This window comes from Dipodomys spectabilis, unplaced genomic scaffold, assembly GCF_019054845.1.
Source record: "Dipodomys spectabilis isolate Male_0828 unplaced genomic scaffold, ASM1905484v1 ptg000050l, whole genome shotgun sequence".
Taxonomy (NCBI): Eukaryota; Metazoa; Chordata; class Mammalia; order Rodentia; family Heteromyidae; genus Dipodomys; species Dipodomys spectabilis.
The window spans coordinates 6,918,053-6,940,572 of NW_024870727.1; the positions used below are offsets into that span (position 1 = coordinate 6,918,053).

At 38.6% G+C, this 22,520-nt stretch overlaps 1 protein-coding gene across 4 annotated transcripts in view; it reads right to left on the reverse strand.

Annotated features, from left to right (window-relative positions):
- Nucleotides 1–6,970: 6,970 nt before the first annotated feature.
- The window catches only part of Ect2 (epithelial cell transforming 2), a 63,522-nt gene continuing 47,972 nt past the window's right edge, over nt 6,971–22,520 (reverse strand). For 3 of the 4 annotated variants that reach the window (XM_042678911.1, XM_042678910.1, XM_042678912.1), the window contains 3 exons: nt 18,083–18,190; nt 16,961–17,098; nt 12,432–13,738 (listed from right to left, as the gene is read on the reverse strand). In XM_042678911.1, the coding sequence (XP_042534845.1) occupies nt 13,649–13,738; nt 16,961–17,098; nt 18,083–18,190 (336 nt within the window). In that variant the 3' untranslated portion in view covers nt 12,432–13,648. Of the gene's footprint in view, nt 6,982–12,431; nt 13,739–16,960; nt 17,099–18,082; nt 18,191–22,520 lie in introns of those variants that run through there. The other variant, XR_006147326.1, reaches the window with a different exon arrangement.

The following is a 22,520-nucleotide window of genomic DNA, read 5'->3' on the forward strand; positions in this document are numbered from 1 at the left end:
GTTGTGGGCTTGAACTCTAGGTTTGGGTGCTGTCCCTCAGCTCTTCAGCTCAGGGCTGGCACCCTACCATTTGAGCCACAGCCCCACTTCTGACCCTTTTTGCTTTGTTCAGGCGCCGGTCCCCTGGCCTGGTTCCGGCCCCAGCCTGGAGCGCGCTCGTTAGGCCTGTGCTAATGTGTATACCACCTTGGTTATGCAGCCTGGAGGACACAGTTCAAATTTCTTCTACTGTTGGTAGTCTTGACCCAGGGGCACTGTTCCTGGCTTGAGCATTTAAGCTCCCTTCCCGGGGCGCTCTTGCTCTGGCCTGGCCAGCAGAGTGTGCTCCACTGGCTGGTGGGGCTCTCGAACAGTTCCCAGTTTTAGTGGGTCCTGTGGTCCGGGTGTTGGGGTAGGGAGTCTAGGTCAGGGTCTGGGGATTCCCTCCAGCTCTGGTCTCCCTTGATGGATTCCCTGTCCCCTGATGGGTACTCACCCTGTAGGTCGTCAGTTGTTGTTGCAGTCCGTCAGTTGTTGTTGCAGTCCGAGTTCAGTTGGGGTGGTTGCGGGCTGGGTTGGGCGGCCCCCCGCCGGGTCGTTGCGATCGCGACAGGTCCCTTTGTGGCGCTGCTGGTGCCGGGCGGCTTTGGCGGGATGGAGCCTCTCCGCTCCGGTGGAGAGTGATGGGTGGGGTGGGATCCTCCTGGAGACTCCCGGCTGGTAGGTTTCTCTGTTCCTGGCGATCCGCTGTTCTGCAATCCGGTACCTGGTGATCTGCAAGCAGCCCCCTGTGTCTCTGTGGCTCCGGCAGCCCCTGCCGGGCCGGCTGGCCGGCGGCTTGGCGCACTGCCGCGCGGCCAGTAAAGGTTGGGGGAGGGGTCTTCGCTCTTCTCTGTTCTGAAATTCTTCTTTTCCTCTCTTTCTTTTTTTGTTATTTTCCACCTCTGGTTTTTCTCTGAGTGTTCGTCTTTTTGTTGTTGTCGGTCTCTTGGGGAGATTAAAGGTTGGAACTCGAACTCTCTTTTTGGTTGGAGAGAGCTGTGGCGTTTCCCTACTGCCCCGTCGCCATCTTGAGAACTCCTCTCCGGAAGGTTCCTCTTGATAATGGGAATGCCTGAACTCTGGGTATAAAGAGCTTCATTTGTGTTTACTGGTTGTGTTTGTTTAGCACCTTCAGGGGCTTTGGGCTAAAGGAAAGTCCTGCAAGAGTGTGGGTGGGGGTGTGGAGGGACCTTTACATACAGGTTCTGTTCAAACAGGACTGGGTAGGGTTGGTTGCCAGTGTCAGCCAGGTGCCCACCTGGTGTCCCTGGCTGAGACAGGGACATCTAAGATGTTGCCTGTGTGGGCCTCTTTCTTCATGAGTCCCAGGTCCTAAAGGCCATTCCTGGGATTCAGGCTCACAGGCCTTTGCCTCTCTGCTTAGACTATGGTTTCCCTCTGCTTCCCATTATCATTGCTGTTCTTATAGAATGTGTCTCTTAATTTTAATTAGCATTGAAGTCACTATCAGTTAATATTCTGTAACTAAAACCTGGAGAAACACTTTTTTGTTGTTGTTGTTGGTCCTGGGATTTGAACTCAGGACCCAGGTACTGTCTCTGAGACACTTTCTGCTCAAGGCTAGTGCTCTACTACCTGAGCCACAGCACCATTTCTGGGTTTTGAGTGGTTAAGTGGAGATAAGAGTCTCCAGGGGACTTTTCTGCCCTGGCTGGCTTTAAAACATGATCCTCAGATCTCAGCCTCCTGAGTAGGTAGGATTACGAGCATGAGCCACCCGATGCCTGGCTACAAGAAACACTTTTCAGAGCTAGTTTCAAAAACCTTAGTTTTTGAAATCCAGCTCACTGGATACACTAAAACTAAAAGCAGATTCCTTGGGTCTTACTCTCCTGTGAAACATGACTGGAGAGAACTCATCCCTCACACACACACTTGTACCACTTATCAGAATTCATGGGTTACAGAGACAGGGTGATAGCTGAGAAAAACTGGCCTATGAATTGTAACCACAACTCCATGTCTTTACCTCTTGTCTTTACCTGACTCAGCTACTATCAATTGGTCCTATCATTCCTATTAAACAACTACCCCCCACACACACACTCTGTATTATTTAGTTTATTTTAAAAGTCATATAATTTTTCCAGTTCTCAAAAGAATGTGGTTGGTTTGATTAATTACCAAAGTCCCTGGCTGGACTTAGCTTTTGTGGCATTGAATATTGTAATTTTGGCCTATGGCTCTGGAGAAGATGAGAAGTTGAAGACAAGCCTTAGGTGAATTAAATCTGCCCACAATCATGATTTATTTGGCCTGTACTATGTTGGCCTACACAAAGAGGGAGCTCATAGCACTTCATTTTAAAATAAGAGCTATCAGCCAAGTGCTGGTGGCTCACAACAATAATCAGCTATTCAGGAGGCTAAGATCTGAGGATCAATGTCCAAAGCCAGCATAAGGAAGGAAAGATAATGAAACTCTCATCTCCATTAAACTACTCAGAAAAAATCAGAAGTGGAGGTTTGGCTCAAGTGGTAGAGTGCTAGCCTTGAGCAAAAGAAGCACAGCAACAGTGCCCAGGCCCTGAGGGCCAGAAACCTAAAAGAAAATAAAAGAACTGTCAGATTTTCTGGAAAATTCAAAGATCTGACAATACTTAGTTCTGTTGTTGCACTTCCATTTTACTTTGTTTTTGAGTTTCCATGCATTACAATCTAAGGAGGGTCAATTGTGGTATGTCCATACATGCATATGCACAGGCAATGTACTTGGAGCAAATTCACCTCCTCTACCACATTCCCCTTCCTCTTCTCTCCTTTTAACATGTGTTTGGTCAGTTTCCTTATGCTGCATACATATTGATATGTATGTAAAGTCTTTTAAGTCATCCCTCAGTACCCCTTCCTAGTCATTCATCCCTTTTTCCATTCCTGTTCTATTATCATTACACTTAGTTTTTGTTCCTATATTGCAGCAGTAGGCAAAAGCTAAATATTGGTCTCCTTAAGATGAACCATGTTGTCTATGTTTGCAGTCTCTTAACCAACTCCATGGCTTCTTCCATTGGCTGTCTCACTTCAGTTATGTACCTTGCCTGGCCCTTAAGTTTGTGAGGCTCTGGTAAGTGTTTTCTCATTGTTCCAATCATTTGCAACTGATGCTATTCTGTGGGTCTTGGGTCCTTTCTTTCTTCACCAAATAAAGAATTGAGCCAAGTGCCAGTGGCTCACAGTTATCATCCTGGCTACTCAAGAGGCTGAGATCTGAGGGTCACAGTTTGAAGCTAAGCCAGTCAGTAAAGTCCATGAGACTCTTATCTGCAATTAACCAAGAAAAAAACTAGAAGTGAAATTGTGGTTCAAGCAGTAGAGTGATAGCTTTGCACAAACAAGCCTGCCAATCCAGGTCCTAAGTTCAAACTCCAGAACCAGCACAAAGTAAGTAGCTAAAGAGATAAATGACAGATAGATAGATAGATAGACAGACAAACAGCTGACAAATCTTTGTATCCAAACAAAATCATACTTGCACAATTGTATTAGCTGCATAATTTCCAATTTTCTGGAGTTCTGTCAGTAGGTGTGTATGACTCTTTTAACCCCTTTCTCTTCCTCGGACTTAGAATAAGCATACAGCTGAACAAGTTCCCTATTCTCTGTACCATCCACTTCACTAAATCTAGCCTTCTTCACAAGATTTAGGATCTTTGCTTTGTGTTTATCACTCTCTGGAAACCTTGGAAGTCAGCAACAAATGGTGGGACTGGTTTCTCCTGTGGTCCATTCATTGTTTGTTATGCTACATGCCAAATGCAGTTGATAAATCTCAAGACCTTCTGAATGTCAAAACTCTGCCATAAATCCTTCGGTGAAGCAGCGTTGCCTGCCTCATCAGCCGTATATCAGTGCATAGGGGCCACCATCAGCACCATCATCGGCAAACAATATGCTGCATTTCCTGTGTCCAGAGGCTACCATAATGACACTAGGCAAAAGGCGAAAAGACTACTGTGATATGATCTCCATCACTGTCAACACAAGAAGGACATCTGGGAGCTTAATCTATTATAAAAAGTGCCTCGTTTGCAACTTGGACATCCTGTGTGATCTCTGATGAATAGAGCCATTTAGCGCCTTTGGTAATCACTGAAATGCTGCCTTGGTTGCCCAGTCTTTCCAAGCTGAACATAACAGGTCATTCTCTCTTCAATAGTCCCTAAAAGACACCGGGGTTTTGAAATGATAGACACCAGCAGAGGTTTGAGCTCAACTTCACAATTCACTTCAAAGCAATGTTAGCCTATTGTGGGTGTTTTATGTTGTGGCACATCCATCTCCTTTTCTGAAAGATCACATTTGTTTCCAAGAAAGCCCAACCTCATCAGCATTAAGATTGCGGTTCTATCACCTTCATCAATAGTTTTCTGCAAACCGTGGGCTCTGGTGCTTTCTTTCACAGGCTTTTCAACAGTCTTCGGAGATATTTGCATATAATAATATGGAGAATCTGATGAGTGAATGCACAATATGTTGAAACTGCTCAAGCAAAGATTGAAGATTATCACAAAGGCAGAGAATCGACTACAGCCCTATCTGTGTTCATAGCCCTGAATCTGTGTACCAATCAAAACAGTTTCACTGCTATGACAATATGGATTTGTAACACATTTTCCTTTCAAAGAGTAAGTTGAGGGTGTGTGTGTGAATTGTGTATGTCCATAAAACAAATATTTGGGTAGTGTAAGCCAGATAGCAAGGGATGTAGATCTTAGAATAAGAAAATAGAAGGATATATATGTATATGTATATATATGTATGTATATATATATGTGTATGTACAAAGACATATAAGTGTGCATATAGATATATGTGTATATATAGACACACATATGTATCAAGGTTAACAGCCACTATATCTAAAAGATGGGGGGAAAATAAGTAAAATAGGCCCTGCACTGCTGGCTTACACCTGCAATCCTAGCTACTCAGGAGGCTGAGTTCTGAGGATCATGATACCTAGAGCCAGCGTAGGTAGTAAAGTCCAATAAACTACTCAGAAAAAGCCAGAAGTGGCACGGCAGCTCAACTGGTAGAGTGCTAGGCTTGAGCAAAAGAAGATTAGGGATAGCACCCAAGCCCAGAGTTCCAGCCCCAGAACCAGCAATAGTAATAATAGTAATAACAACAACATTATAATAAGTAAAATAATAAGTAATAAAAAAATAATAAAAATAAGTAAAATTAAAAATAAAATAAAAATAGAGGGAGAGCAATTTAGCAATTTTTCTTACTTCATTGGGGCTTTTAATCTTTCTAAAATGAATATGCATCAAATTTATGGGTTAAATATGAGAAGTAGATAGAACAAAATATGGCAGAGTATTTTACACATGGAACACACAAGGACACCAAGCAGGAAAGCACCTCACAATATCTCCTATGCACTTACCCCGTAGGACTTCATTTAACATGTAACAGACTATTAAAACAGGCCCTTCTTGAGTCCCCTGCAGTGGAGGCCACCCGAAAGGTGAAAGTCAAACAATAAATGGCAAAGACCATTTGCAAATGTGGTGTCAGAACACACTGGCCTTCAACCTTTCCCTTACCACTACAGCCAAGGGAATAAAAAAGCTTTATTTATTCTTTTGTTTGTGCCAGTACTGGGGCTTGAACACAGGGCCGCCTCCTCTCCCTGGCTGGCACTTTCCCACTTGAGTCACATCTCCACTTTTGGCTTTTTGGCAGTTAATTGGTGAGAAGAGTCTCTCTTGGATGTATTATGCCAGGGCTGGCTTCAAACTGCAGCCTCAATGCTCAGCCACTTGAATAAGATCTCAGGCCTGAGCCAGACAGCAAAAGCGTTTGTAAAAGAAACCCACAGAGGAACAACTCTACCACGCAGCTGAGGTACTGGAGTCCCCTAGCACGAAAACCCAGGACCTGCCGCCAGACAGCAAAGATGCAATAAGAAAGAAGAGAGATTTGAGTTTCAAAAGATCACTTCCTCCTTAACACTAGCACTTTGGGTCCAAGCTACAGGAGGAGGCTTGTAACTTCAAACTTGTAAGTTCAAAGCTTTATAAGAAGACTGAAAGTAACAAGATAGACCACCGTATCCAAATGGAAGCATTCTGGGTTCTGAGACAAAGGAACACAGGACAGAAAATGTCACAAACAGGTAGAGAAGTCAACAGGCATAAAATAATGAGCCACCGTTGGGTGGGAGAGAAAGGTGCTTTAATTCTCCACTAGTTTCTGGTACTGAAATGCCACACACGCTGTACCTGTCTCCTTTAAAGGAGCTACAGAATACATCACCTACATCACCTAGGCTACAATACAGCTTCCATGCCAGCCCATGCCCATTCTGCCCCAGCCACTGTCCACTCTCCACACACAGCAGCTGCTTTTGTGTTACAGTTGTGAAAAATGCTGGTCTTGCTGGACATTGAAATGACTTCGGTTCAGTTTCTGGATGTGCAGAATAAAATGTGTGGTGCATTTCTTACAAGAAACTACTGCATTCACTTTGGGTATCAACCACATTCTTAGCTTCAGTTGACTGGCCCTACTCTCTTTCATCTTCTTTGGATAAATGTATTTTTCTTCTTGTATTTTTTTTTTTTTTTTAGATTTGAAACTGGGATTCGAACTTGGTACCTGACATTTTGCTCACTGGCTAATGCTCAACCAACTGGGCCATACCTCCAACCTCTATATAAATGTATTTAGGCAAGAAAACCTTAAGTCTTTCTGTAATATGCCAAGACAACACGTTCATCACAAATACCTATGGAACTAGCATAACATGACTTGCACTAAAAATTAATCTGGAATATAATTTGTGTTCTGATGATTATGAAGGTTTTAAGTCTGACATTGCCTCAAGGATACAAGAGAAGCATCAATTACTACTGTGCTATAAGTTTGACTAAGCAGATAAAGGAACCTAATGAATGGTAGATCTGATAATAAAAGAAGTTTGAACTTATTTCTAAATGATGAACGAAGAGTGGAAGCTGAACGACAGACTCAAATGAGGAAATGGAAACTCAATCCCAGAAAGAAGCAGAAAGAGAGATAGAAGGAGGAAGAGATGAGAAGAACAGAACAGAGGTAAGGAGGAGGGGGAGGGGGAGGAAAAAGGAGGAAAGTCCCTTATTCTTAACTGCAGAAACCCAAGGGATTCTAAATCAGGGTCAGAGGTAAAGAAAGCAAGCAGAAGTGAATCCTAAAAAGAAAAATTATTAAAATACCTCTACTAAACAACATTGGCAGGGTAGGGTGGGGAAAGGTAGATAAAGAAGGAAAAAAGTAAGAAATGCCAGTGGAAAGCATGTATAAGAAAGTCACATCCCTTATTTGCAATAACTAGTATATGTCTGAGTCAAGCAGAAAAGGTCAGATAAGTTGATATTAGGGGAATGAACCCCAAAACAAGTATTCAAATTTTTTTTTCTTTCTTGCTATTGTTTCTAACATATTTATAAGATGATTTCTATGTTGCTTTATATGTCCCTCCCCCACGGTATAATCCCTGCTTTCACTGTATTTGATGTTGGCATAATTTGTGGAGGGAAAGGGCAAAAACAAATCCTTTAACTAGGGATACAATGGTGGACCCATTGCAACAATGAGATGTTACAAAAACAAATCGTTTAACTAGGGATACAATGGTGGACTCATTGCAACAATGAGATGTACAAGTTGTTATGCTGAAAAATGAACTTGGGGGGGGAGGATCGGGTGGGGGAAGGTGGGGGGAGTATGGGAAGGGATGGGAAGGGGAAACAAGGAGGAGGCAACAATGCTTGATAAGAATTGTACTCGTTATCTTGCCCATGTAATTGTAACTCTCTGTACAGTATTCTCACAATTAAAAAAAAAAAAAAACCCACCAAGGAAAGAATTAAAAAAAAAAAGTCATGTCCAACAAGTATTGAAACTAATATGTGACAGCTTTTGAGAAATAGAAGGGAGCCCTGATAAGAAGCAAAGCTTCACTGGAACTGGACTCAGGAACATTGACCATTGTTTCCAGGGGTGAAACACCAAACTTATAATCCTAACACATCTTTGTACTGGATAATACTCAATTATAATGTCAATACTATACATTCATTTCCATCTTGTAAACTAACCTCTAAACAAAACCTAGAACTTAATGTTATTCAACAGAACATTATAATGGTAACAATATAAAATTGAAGGGGACGGGAGGGGTTCCATTGGCCTGCTCTGGGGGACAGTATAGCAAGATCGACGGAGCCAACCAGTTCTACCACTTACAATCTGGTAAGGTAACCTTGTACAAGTTATGTAACTGCTATCAGACTGTTTCGGCCTCTGAATAATGGTAAGCATATCTATTCCATAGGTCTGATCTGAGGATGAAATAAATTAATACATATAAAGGGTAGACCCATCTCATACCAGTAAGATTCAACCATTTAATAGTATCCAATACTAGCAGTTATGAAATGCTGCCTCACTAGAGTAAAAATAAAACAAAAGGGACCATTGTTTTCAACTGGAAGAGGAAAGAGCAAACTTCAGTTGATTAAATATGTCCCAGTTTCTCAGAAGCTTAATGAATGAGGTCTCAAGTTGACAAAAAACTGGCAGTATTTGTACTATAGTTAGGGAGTTATATAGATATAGCATTAAAAACACTGAAAACAGGGCTGGGAAGGTGGCTCAGTGGTAGACCGCTTGCCTTGCATGCATAAGGCCTTGGGTTCAATTCCTCAGCACCACATAAGCAGAAAAAAAAAAAAGCCGTTAGCGGCACTGTGGCTCAAGTGGTAGAGCGCTAGCCTTGAGCTGAAGAGCTGAGGGACAGTGCCCAGGCCCAGAGTTCAGGCCCCACGACCAGACCTCCCCCCCCCCAAAACAAACAAACACTGAAAACAGAAATAGTTATATATATATTGTCTCTTAATCGAATAATTATATCATTATTCTTTCAAAAATAATAATTTGGCAAAAAAATTAATTCTGAGCTGAAACTCTAAAAGCAGCATGAACATATCAAGCTGAATTATTCTTTTACAAGATTGCCTCACACTTGCTGGAGCAATAGCAAAGCCACACCTCTTAACAGCAAGACTCAATCCTTGGAGAAGTCGAATATTAATGCTTTATGTCACCTTTCAAATTCTACAGAAATGACACTGGCCTAGAGCCCACTTTATCCAAGCTCCTGTGGCTGTGTCTGAAGCTCCAGTATGTGGCTTGAACTAGCAGGGAGGGCCAGTCTCCCCCAAAGACTGCTATATGGGTTGTAGTTTCACATTTCTTTTCAATGATAACCGTGGACCATTCGGTATCTCAGTGATGCATTCTTCCCCACCTCTTAACATTCCTTCCTATGATGCTCAAATCTCCATTCTTCCCAAAGTACATCTTATGAAAATATGTTAGATGAACACAAGAGGAACTACAACACCAAAGATAATTAGACCTGCACCTAATGTGGTTGGTGTTTATCTTAGTGGAAGTACTGGTCCACTTTCCCCTATATAAACCTGTCTTATGTACCAGAACTATCTCAATGCTACCGAGCTCCTTCTGTCTGTCAGGTTCTGTGCTGAGAGGTGACAATCTCCTTTGACACATAAACTAGGTAACATTTAATACATTCTATGATACTGCACCAAGTATGTTGGACAGGTAAAAGGAGAACAACAGGGAAAGAGGAGAGTATAAGACTTTTTCAAGAAATCGGCCAGGAGCTGGGAATGTGGCTTACTGGTAGAGTGCTTGCGTAGCATGCACAAAGCCCTGGTTCAATTCCTCAGCACCACATACACAGAAAAAGCTGGAAGTGGCGCTATGGCTCAAGTGGTAGAGAGCTAGCCTTGAGCAAAAAGTAGCTCAGGGACAGTGCTCAGACCCTGAGTTCAAGTCCCAGGACTGGCAAAAAATAAAAAATTAAATTAAAAATAAAAAATTCAAAAAATAGGCCAGCAAAACTGGCATCCTAGAGAAAAGCACAGTATAGATAAAGGCAAGGTAAAGCTGGGTACCAGTGGCTCGTGCATGGAATCCTAGGAGGATTACTCAGGAGGCTGAAAGCTGAGGATTGAAGTTGAATGCCAGCCACGGCAGGAAAGCCCCTGAGATTCTTCTTTCTACTTGACTCCCAAAAGGTTGGAGGTAGAGCTGGGCCTCAAGTGGTAGAACTCCAGCCTTAAGTGAAAAAACGAAAGCACCCAAGTCCCATGTGCAGGCCCTAGTACCAGCACCAAAAAAGAAAACAAGGTAAAGAACAGAAGTAGAAATAATTGTTAAGAGGAATTGGCAAGCGACAGCTCGAGGAGGCAGGAAAGGACCTGATACTAGGTCTTCATGATATGCTAAAGAGCATGTATACTGTAAAGTTTTAGGGGTTATTGAACAATTATAAACAGCAGAAAACATTTGGTTATGGAAGCTCTCCTTAGCTATATCCCTACATATCCATGGATGAATAGAGGCTATCTATGAATAAAGGTTATAGAGGATGAACAGATGGACAAGACCAGTTTGGAGATTCATTGGACACTTTGCCAAGTTCTAAACCCAAGCAAAGTCTCTTCTTACTGAAGCCATCATTGAAGGAGGTACTTCCAGCTCACTTCCTTACATGGGGAGTTCTGAGACTCTAAGGTCTCAGAATGGCAAAGCCTTGCACACAAGTGCAACCTGGAATTGCCAGGAACTCAAATCATGGTGCTGGCATGGGAACCGAAAGCTGAGAGCAACCCTCCTACTTTTCACACGCCACGTGGAAACTTCCCACAGAACTGAGCAACTGTGGCCAATCCCGCTGAGCAATGTTAACTTTCCCTCCTTCTGTTTCTCTTCAGCATGGACAAGCCCAAGAAACCTGAAGAAAAGACTGCCTTGGATCCTGCTTTTGTGAAACTGAAAGGGACAGGGTAACTCTAGGAGAGTCACATGTGCCTGAAATAAAGCATGGTACTGCGAATGGAGTCGGGAGACTGGATCGATGCCTAGGATCTTCAAAATGCCCACAAGGATGAAGACGAGAGGTCAGCCTACCTGGCCTATCTGGATGACTCCTCCCAGGTCTGGCTCAGGTGACAAGGTAGACAGTTGTGTCAAAGAAAGCCAGAAAAAGGCGAAATGACAGTGGAGGGAAAAAGGGCTATTTCTATTCTTAAAAAAAAAACAAAAAACTGATTTTTAGTGTTTTATATGTTTCTAGAATACTTTTATTACGGAGCATACAGAAATTTGGACATGCAAAACTAATGAATGTCTTCGTTTTATATACATATATACACTAGTCCAGTGAGTCTGCAAAATGCAGAGAATATATATATCAAAATCCTAGAGCAGGTAGATAATGATGAAAACTAGAAGCATATCCTTTAAAATAAATAATTTCCTATTTTTTTTATTTTATTGCTAGTGTATATGCAACACTTTTTCCAGCTTCCTACTTTATCGCAGTTCTTACCTTGGAAAATGCCACCCTTTGAGGAAAATCATGTCTCCACTTTCAAGCAAATGATAAATATTTTCATGTTTTCCATTTTCTTGTCAGAAAAAAATGCATGCATACATACACATAAACACAAAATTTACCTAAAATCGGAAACCCACTACCCCATTCTGTAGGTTCCAGATTTTCAAGTTCTGTACCAGCTGGATGACGGTGGCTCATACCTGTAATCCTATTCAAGAGTGTGTGATCTGAGAATCCCCGTTTGAAGCCAGTCCAGACAGAAAAGTCCATGAGACCGTTATCTCTGATTAATTACCAAAAAGTTGCAAGTGGAGGTGTGGCCCAAGTGGTAGAGCACTATCTTTGAGCAAAAAAAAAAGCTCAGGGACAGCGCCCAGGCCCCAAGTTCAAGCCCCAGGACTGGAAGCTAGATTTAAAATAGAATTGGATGTAACTCATACAGAACTCTAGGCATTCATACACAGACCAAAGGAGGATACCTTAGGGGAGGAACCCCAAGGTATGTAACTCCTCTGAACATTTAAAGTACTACTTATCAAAACTAATTGCAGGAAATGGAAACATAGGTTTTGGTGCTGGCAGTGATGGTTGTGGTGTGTTTTTCACTTTTCTTCTTTGTAAAGGGGCACAAAAAAGGAAGGAGGAAGAATGAACAAATGCAGTCATGGTATTCAGTCAACACTACATGAAAAATGCAACTGTGAGCTAGAACCGGAGGGGGAAACTAGGGAAAAGTGAAGGAAGGGGTGACACTGTCCAAAAAGTACATATTACCTTGACTTCCGGATGTTACAACACCTAATAACAATAAAATTATGTTCTATAAAAATAACTCCCATATCAGATAGCCCAGGAGACAAAATGCTCTTTAGATTTAATAAAGAAATAAATAAGCCAAATACAAAGTAGAGCAGAGAGGTTAATGAGGCATTCACACATCTGTGAGAATTCATCTGAAGGAATTAAGACACTGGGAAGTTTTCTTGGGTTTGAACATTTATTTACAAGGTTTTTAGCTAATGTAACTATTTTTAAAATACAACAAAAAATTCATTTACTAATATCTGAAGCAGCACATACATAGTATAAAAAAAAGAAGCTATAGTCACTTAAACTATTAATGCAGGTAACTGAAAAATGCCCAACAATGAAATATTTGCAGTATCCCATAGGAAATTTAAAAAAAAACACATATTCCCAGAAGCTTGATTATTTTGTATCATCAACTACAAAAATACTATTGGAAATGGTAACATCAGACTTTGGAAGATACAACAGTAAATTTCTAATATTAAGACCACAATAAAATGTTACCACACATGTATATCTATGTACTTCACAGCAGATCATAATGCTAATGGTAAATTTGGAATGATTTCATAAAGAGATAAATAATCTTTACCACCATTTTCCATGGTCTTATCCTTTGAAATAAATTCCAATATAGTATCAAACCAAATCAAGATTTGCTAGTGGCTAAAATCCCCCAAAATATACTCACTGAAACAGATATAAGCTTATACTCATGTCTTGCTTTTACAAAATATACAGTTTTTTATAACTTTTCTTTCCTTATCTCAGTTTGTAACAATATGTTCAAACAATCTTATTTAAATGTTATACTTGTTAATAAAGGCAGAATTTAAAACCCACATGCTGGATCTTGAAAACATCTGAGACCAACTGAAAAAGAGCAGTTAAATACATCAAACAGTGTATTGAATGAAGTAAGGCCTCATTATTTAATCAAGAATCTCTGCAGGTTTTTATCTAGTAAGTATAATAATATCACTTAATCTCTGCACAAATGGAGATACACAAATATGTACTTCCATAAACATTCACGGATACTATACAAACAGAATCACAGTAGTATTTGACACCACCAGTAAAATTTATACCAAATAAATTTTACTATCAGGAGTTACAAAGCTACTGATACAATGAATAATAAATTACTGGTCTTCAGATGAGAATGTGAGCAAAAAGATAAATTACATCAAAATCAACATATTTTTTACATGAATTTCAAAAAATTTTCAAGAAGAAAATCAAATAACATAGTTTAGTGTTACTTATCTTCTTTCTAGCTTTCACCAAGTGCTAACACAAGTACCATTTAAGTCAGCTTCTTACTAGAGTATGAGGTGTTTATATATGCCTGTAATTTAAGATTTCTAAAGTTTCATATCAGATGAGTTGTGGATCTACTTAAAGTATGACTTCTCCTTTCAAAGAAGGAAGGAAGGCTGACAAGAGACGGAGACGGAATGCCCTGTAAAGACAAATATTTTACAATTAAAATTTTCCTTAAAAAACAAAAAATAAATTCCCCCCCAAAACCCATAACGTATAGTTCAGGAAGAAACGTCCTACTGATAATAGTGATGCTTAACTTTCTTCAGTGAGAAATTTTGTTGAGTAAGCAAGGTATATAAAATAAGTTCCAAGTCTTTGAAAAAAGAAAGGAAAAAACTAATGGTTTCTTCTTCCTCTTCCTCCTTCTCCTCCTCCTTTTTTGGGTGCTGGTGCTAGGACCTGAATTAGGAGCCTAGGAGCTGTCCTTGAGCTTCTTATACTCAAAGCTAGTGCTCTACTATTTGTGCCACAGCTCCACTTGCAGTTTTTTTTTGAGTAGCCCAGCCTCAGACCTTAGCTACTGAGTAGCTAGGATTGCAGGTAGGCACCATTGGGGTCCAGCTCTAATGATCTCTTATTGATTCATAAAGAGAAGTGAAAATCACTTCATTGGAGATAACTTTCTAAAATTAAGAAATTAATTTCCAACCACAGTTTGTATTATATATGCAACTTATATTTATGTGTCTACATATTATGTGCAATTTTGCTCCATATGAGTAAAACAGGAGCCCTTATTATAAAGCTGAGCTATCTAAATTCTTGTTTCAGAAGTCAGTTAAAACATGATCAGTAGTTTAAAAACAAAAGAAACATGAATATAAAAACCTAAGAATATATTAAAATGAATTATAAGACTCTGCTACTATGACCACACTTAGTGCCAACAAGGCAGCTGACTGTAAGTAAATTCTCACCAATGGAGAAAAATGAACTGGTCAAAGAGATAAAAGTAAGATCAAACAAGTGACAAAACAATGATATTTATACAGGTACAAAGCTTACATATGTTTACATAAATACTGTTAAGTCTAAAATTAAAAATCTTATTTGGAATGCAAATTTACATAAGAATTTTGTGAAATTTCTCTAAATTTCCTAAATAAGAATTTCTAATGGAATTTACTTTTCTGGACTGAAAAGAGTAATTGCTTTGCAAAAATATAGTAATATAAAAATATATTTACTGATGGGCTGGGAAGGTGGCTCAGTGGTAGAGCGCTTGCCTTGCATGCCTGAGGCCCTGAGTTCGAATCCTCAGCACCACATAAGCAAAAAGAAAAAAGCCGGAAGTGGCGCTGTGGCTCAAGTGGTAGAGCTCAAGCCTTGAGCTGAAGACCTGAAGGACAGCGCCCAGGCCCAGAGTTCAGGCCCCACGACTGGACCCAAAAAAAAAAAAAATATATATATATATATATACTGAGCAATATGCAAAGAAACTCTTTGACCTAAACAAGTTACATTTAAAGCAATAAAGTTGTGAATTCAAAAATCCCAACCCCAGTGGTGCTGTGGCTCAAGAGGTAGAGCGCTCACCTTGAGCTGAAGAGCTCAGGGACTGCACCCGGGCTCAGAGTTCAAGCTCAATGACAACAACAACAACAAAAATCCCAACCTGCCAACACCCCCCCCCCCCCCCAATAAGCTGAGTCAATGGAGAAAGAACATTTCCATTTCTTTCCATAAATACACATTTCAAATACTAATAAGCTCCCAATAAACTTCACGAGGCTTGTTTCTATTATTGCTTGGCATATCTCCTAATTCTTCACAAATGTCAAAGATGACTTTGATATACTTTTTTTAATTTGAAAAAAAAAATCAATATTTCCTTCTAGTAACTTTGAAAAAACTAGCTCAAAAGGCAGAATGATGTATAGATCGAAACCATGAATGCTGAGGGTGCCCACCAGTAGAGTCTGAACACTGAACATAAACACGCTTAGCAAATCCAATTACTCAGCTTGTGGAAACAGAATAGGTTATCCGTCAGAATAGAAACAAGCAATTGAGAAGAGGACATGAATGTCTCAAAAGATATTTTATGTTTTATGTACATAGTTTACATAAAATAACTACAAATAACTAATTCATTTTCTAAAAAAATTTCTATAAAATGCCTTTCTTTGAAGACTGTTTATAATAGTTATTATAGACTTTTTTTTAAAGTATTTTGATCTTGACAAAGCCTGTAATTTAACAAATGGATATTTATCCGCATTTTGTAAGCCAATTTGATGGATTAAATTACTTTGTATATATTTCTATAAGTACAACTGCTTTCTCATTGGTTTAGCCTTGATTCTTAAAAATCTATCAAGCATACTCATAAATTTGTCTATAATCTTTTGATGCGCTAACTGAAAATGTTTAACTAGCTTTTAAAAAATATTTACTGAATATTACGTGCTTTGTTTGTATAAATTTTCTATTATATAAAAGGCTACCACTGATTACACACTGGAGTTCCCACATGTGCTAGTAAGCACTTACGTGCTAACTCATTTCATCCTCACAGCTACTTAAACCCATTTTACAGATGGAGAAATTACAGAAGTATATGCAATAGCATGCCAAAAAACAGAGCCACGAACAGCAAAGCATGTCTTGAAGATCTAGGTTCCAAGAGTTCCTATTCTTAATTCCCATTCAAATTACTACTTGACCTATATGAACATCATAACACACACATGATTTTATGTATAATTCAGTTCTTATACTAATAGGCTAAGAACTGCTGACATCTTTTCTCATTGGTGAAAGGTAAAAGAAGAAGCATGCTGAAGGGAACACAGCTAAGAAGTGACAGTTTGCTTTTCTTATCCTACTGGGCTAATAAAACATTAACAAAAAGAGACATATCATTCCTATACTCGATGACAATAATACATGTCAGAAATTCCCTTATCTAATAATTATGAGTTGTGCTGTGGATTACCCAGAAAGTGTCTAAAACATAGACACAAATTTAGAATCCATATAATCCTCTAAAATTCAGTTTCAGAGACGATAATCCATTCATCAAAGAAAAAGTAAAAGGAATAATCTCAGTCAGTTATTGAAACCTATCTATATAAACAGAACCATATAAATATACATTAGTAAAGTGATCCAGATTGGAAGGGTTCTTTTCATCAGGATGGTAGAACATATATGAACCCCAGTAAAATCCCATACTGAACGAACTACATATTAAGTGTATCTCCAGTTAATGTTTTAGTTGCTTTAAATCAATAAAATTTAAAGATCTGATACATTAAAAAAAACATTGGGAGACATTAGTGTCTCCTTTTCAAAACAGTTAAATTCTCTATCAAGTCCATAAATATGTTTAAGTCTAGTGCATTAAAACACTTACTGCTAGTGATGACGTGCTAGACAGACGACTCAAAGTGTGCTTATCAGGACTTCTTCCCTCTGCCGAGCTATGGGCTGGCATCAGGGCCAATCGGAGAGCTCTCCTTGGAGTTTTGGAAAAAGAGAATGCTCTTGTGACCTACAGTTAAAATGAGTTGTAATTTGTTAAGGTAATACAAATTCAACACAGTCCATGAGACATTATTTTCTACAAGCAGAGTGTGCAGAACTTCCCATGATATAACAGTAAGAAAATACAGGATGCTGTAGAATACTGTGCATTTAGATAGTGTTGAAGTACACTGGAAGGAAGAAAGGGAGAGAAAAAAAGCTGGCCTGGGAGACAAGAAACCTGGATTCTTTTTAAGTTTTCTCTTTCTCTTTACCTTTTTTGAATTTGGCAGTGCTCAAAATTGGTCAACCTAAGATTCTTACCTGATTTTGTTAAGAACAGTTGTAAAATCATTCATCTCAAAGCACTAGTACCTCAATTTCTTTACTGAAAATGAAGTCATTCCTTAATCTTCATTCAATAACTTTATCTACTATACATGTTAAATGATGGGAGGGGGGATAATGTAAGGCCTTGCCTTCAAAGGGAAATCAAACAAAACAAAACTTGTAAACCTACCCAAACTACATGGCTACAAATTTCCCTGAACACTACAATTCTACTTCTTTTTCTAAAAAGCCCTATTACCAACACACTTATACAGTCCTCAGCAAGTCCAATGAGACAAGGAAGGAAGAAGACGGAAACCCACTTGTAGTGCCAGGAATGGATCAGATCTCTTACTTCACTGTGTCCTTTGCTGAAAAGATGAGATGCTATTTAAGATGAATGTGACACATCTAGATGTGATGCACCAACACTACATTACTATTGATCTGCTGTGCACAACATCACAGAAACAAGAATGAAAGGCACAGTTCACTACCAGAACCTCCGCCACAGGACAGCACTGAACTAAACCATTTTCTCTGTAGACCACTTCCTAGAACCAAGGAGTAGCTTTAACCCTGTATACACTGTCTTTACATTAGAGTTTATAGCAAAATTAGTTTCATATAATACCAAAAAGCACACTTTAGAGATATATGAAATAACTGCCCTAAAACTCACCTTCTTTGAAGTCTTTTTGATGGCTCTGGATGCTCTACTCAGCGTACTATCCATATCTTTTGTATTTACCTCAAAGGATTCTGGGTCAGCAGTGTAAATAAGGTTCTCCTGTTGAAAATTATACATCATTAATTTTTTTTAAGTACCAACTGATTCTAAATTCAAACCTATGTAAACAAACACAAACATACATACACTCACAATTTATAAATAAAGCTACTCAAATCTGTGATGCACTTCACAAAATTGCTACAATGAAATGCACCACTTTTATTGTTTTGAACTGTACTACTTTAAGGATAGTACACGATAAGTATTCAAAGTGAGTAATTCACAGAAAGAATCATGAACACCAAGACAAGGGGAATGAATATGCATCAATATAAACTCTTACTAATAACCATAAAACCAATCAGTTACAAAGTTACAAGATTTAATGCTTAGGTATAAAGACTACTACAAAATCAGTAACAAAAGCACTTTCCCTAAGAAAATCTGAAGCTGAAATTCAGACTTTTTTCTACTTTTCATTCCTTCCTGAGTTTGCATCTGAAAAGATCCCAAATGAGACTTAACTTGGGTGAGGCAGGCCTGGTGTACATACCTGTAATCCCAGCCCTCAGGAGACTCAAACAAGACAATGTAAATTCAACCCTGTGTCAAATTTTAAAAGGAGTTCCTGAGTAACACAGGTGTATAATACACAACTGCCTTGAAATGTACAGAATTTTATGTGAACATGTACTCAGTACTTTTTCCTGAGAGAGTTTCAGTTTCCATTGCTTTCTAGGAAAGTCAAAAACCTCATCAAAGACAAGAATCACCTGCTAAATTTAACCTTTAGATTTAACAAGATAATCAAGCAAAACAAAGTATTACTTGTCAAATTGAGTTGATTTTCAAAAGGAAATGAATGAGACAAAAATCTTTATGCATATGCCTATAAACAACTTTCCCTTGAAATGTACAGATCTAGCGTGTCAGCTGTTACACTGCCCCAGTCCTCTTACACTGTATTCTGTGGCCAGAGAGAATTTAACAGAGCCTTGTGAAAAGTGGGTTTGTCTGAAACTTCTCTCATATACAAAATGGAGTAAATACCTAAGCTCGCCTACAGAAGTTATACGGCTAAAAGAAGATAATACCCAGAAGTACTACGCTGAAGGGAAATGTGAAGCCTTTTTATAAACACAAAGTGGTAAATTATAAATGCCTGTTTGCTCTCTACCACTGACCACCACATAAGACAGACTCAGTTTGCTACAAGTTCTCTAATTTCTTCATTAGAACCACCATATGCTAAATGACTTCTGGGCTAATGTAATCCTAGCCAGGTAATAGTATTTACTTCTAATTGTCAATAATACTTCTTACTATTTTTACAGTTAAAAAGATTTGGGAAGACACACATTGAAAATTATATAAATCCCTAACAACTAGCTAGCTAGTATCTAAGTTTTTATATTCTTACAGGTATTTGCTTACATGTAAAAAAAAAGTTGTTTGTTGGAAAAGGTGAAAGAGAACAATGGAAGGGGTAACACTGATCAAGATGCATTATACTTATAAAACTGATTTGTTGAATTCAAACCCCTTTCTACAACTACCTAGAGAGTAATAAAGACAGTCATAAAAGCAAAAAAAAAAAAAAAATACTAGCTTTGTATCTTAGGTTTTTTCAATCCTGTATAACGTTATTTGTTTCCTAGACATTAAATTCTAAAACAAAGGCTGGGTGCCGGTGGCTCACGTCTGTAATCCTAGCCCTCAGGAGTCTGAGATCCGAGGATCATAGTTCAAAGCCAGCCCAGAAAGTCTGTGAGACTCTTATCTCCTATTAACCACCAGAAAACTGGAAGTGGCACTGTGGCTCAAGTTAGGTAGGGTGCTCTCCTTGAGCTGAAGAATTCACAGACAGCGCCCAGGCCCAGAGATAAAAAAAAAAAAAAAAATCTAAAAAATATATAGTTTTATACAAGCATTAAGAATATATAAGAATTATATATATATTATATTTGGGATATACAACATATTATATAATATAGAAATTATACATAAAGAATTATATCCACAAGATATATATATTTACATATACATATATATATATATATTCCTAATGAATAGTTGATGTGTCTTTTCTGATTATACCATTTCCTAAGGCAGAACATTAGAAATAGAGAAACATTCAGGTGCTGGAGGCTTACACTTGTAATCCCAGCAACTCAGGAGACTAAGACTTTGAGGATCATGGCTCTAAGCCAACTTGAGCAGAAAAGTCTGTGAGACTTCATCTTCAACTAAACAGTAACATGCTAGACTGCAAGGATGGGACCAAGTAGTAGAGCACCAGCCAAGAGCAAGAAAGCATCAGATCCAAGTTGTGCATACAATACATACAATAAACATCTAATATGGTTTGCAAATTTCACCTATATTTTTAAAAACTAATAGTAAGGTATATTTTCTCCATGTTCTCTGACTGTTAATACTTTCTTATTGTGAATTATTTCTTCATATACTTAGCCTATTTTTTGTATTGGAATATTAGCATTTTTCTAATGTAATTATGAATATGGTTTAAAGAAATAATTGGTCAGAGGGAAAGAATGATGGAAAGGATGACACTGAGCAAGATGTATAATACTCATAATTGACAGATTAATAAGATCTACAGCTAAACTCACAAAAGAATGTTTTTTTCATGTAAACACATTTCCATCATCCTGTTTTTGCTTTGTCTCTAAATTACAAAAAATTACAAAGCAATTTGCCAATGCTTTTTTGAATTGGGTCAACTTACACTTAAAAACTGAAAGCTGAAAATTTCAATGGAATTAGCTAGAAAATTACTTAAAGCTGTATGAGAATTTATTTAAAGTGACTGGCTAAAAAATTAACATTCAGTCTGGCAGGCATGGTGTTATATGTCGGCAATTCCAGCACATGGAAGGCTGAAGCAGGACAGTATCTCTAAGACCAGTCTGGGAGATAAGTTCAAGGCCAGCCTAGACTATATAGTGAGATCCCACCTCAACAATACAAAAGAGAGAGAGAGGGGCTGGGAAGGTGGCTCAGTGGTAGAGCTTTTGCCTTGCATGCATGAGGCCCTGAGTTTGATTCCTCAGCACCACTTAAGCAAAAAGAAAAAAGCTGGAAGTGGTACTGTGGTTCAAGTGGTAGAGCGCTAGCCTTGAGCTGAAGAGCTGAGGAACAGCACCCAGGCCCAGAGCTCAGGCCCCACAACTGGACCCAAAAAAAAAAAAAAAAGAGAGAGAGAGAACTACAACCTAATATATAGATAGAATTTGCATAAATTAATAATAAGATAAGCAACATCAATTTACCACAGTATTATATAGAGGAAATTGCCTAGGGCTAACCTAATAAATGCACATTTTCAAAGAAACTTTATTTATGGCTTTATTTCTGGAAAGATAGTCATGCTTCTGAAAGGAAAACCACTGGGACACGGGTATGAGACCTAATTCAGTGCATTTCATTTTTCTCTGATGTGCAAATATTATTTTCCAACTTAAAGAGTGAAAGTGATAGCATAGCTAAAAAGCTAAAATACTGGTAGACTTAAATTTACTCCTTAAATACCTAGAATGCAAAATATATCAATTATATATATCAATTATATATAATCTAAACTCCTAGGGCACCAATTTTGGTAATATAAATTACACATATTTAGACAAACTTTCTTCAATATAGGAAAAATATTCTCAGGACACTAATGCAATGCTTTCTATAAAGTTACTATGCATGAACTCTCTTTTGTTTGCTTTTCATGTAGCCTTGGGGCTTGAATGAAGGGGCTTGTGTTTGCTAGGCAGGTGGTGTTGCACTTTAGCCACCCTGCCCATCCTGTCAAGTCTTAAATGGATGAAAGGACTCAACTGAAAGTCAGTGAATATCTGAATTTATAAACAAATCATTTTTCATTACTTTATTTTTCAACTGGCACACATTTTTAGTATGAAGGGTTTATTATATATTTCCATTCGTGCACACAGGGCACTTTGAACAAACTCACCTTCTCTCTACCATATTCTCATTTCCTCCCATCCATCTCCCCCCACCTCTTTTCAAACAGCATTTGGTGGGGTCCATTATGCAGCCTTCATGTATATAAAGAACTCTAAAAGTAACATTTTCACAGCCTGAAATTATTTTGTGGTGTAAGAAAAAACAGAACATGAATATTTGCCGCCATCTGGTGGACAATACTTTATAAAATTCTTGCATTTTTGCTTATATCTTATTCTCATGTTGTTATCTTAGAATTTTCAGTAGTTTTTTTGTTGTTGTTGTTGTTTTTTGTTTTAAGTTTACATTTCAGTAGTGGGGTTATAAATCTGGAAAGGCCAGTTTAAACCCTCGAGTCTCACATCCTCACAAATGCAGAGGTCATTGCTACAACACTAAAAGAAAA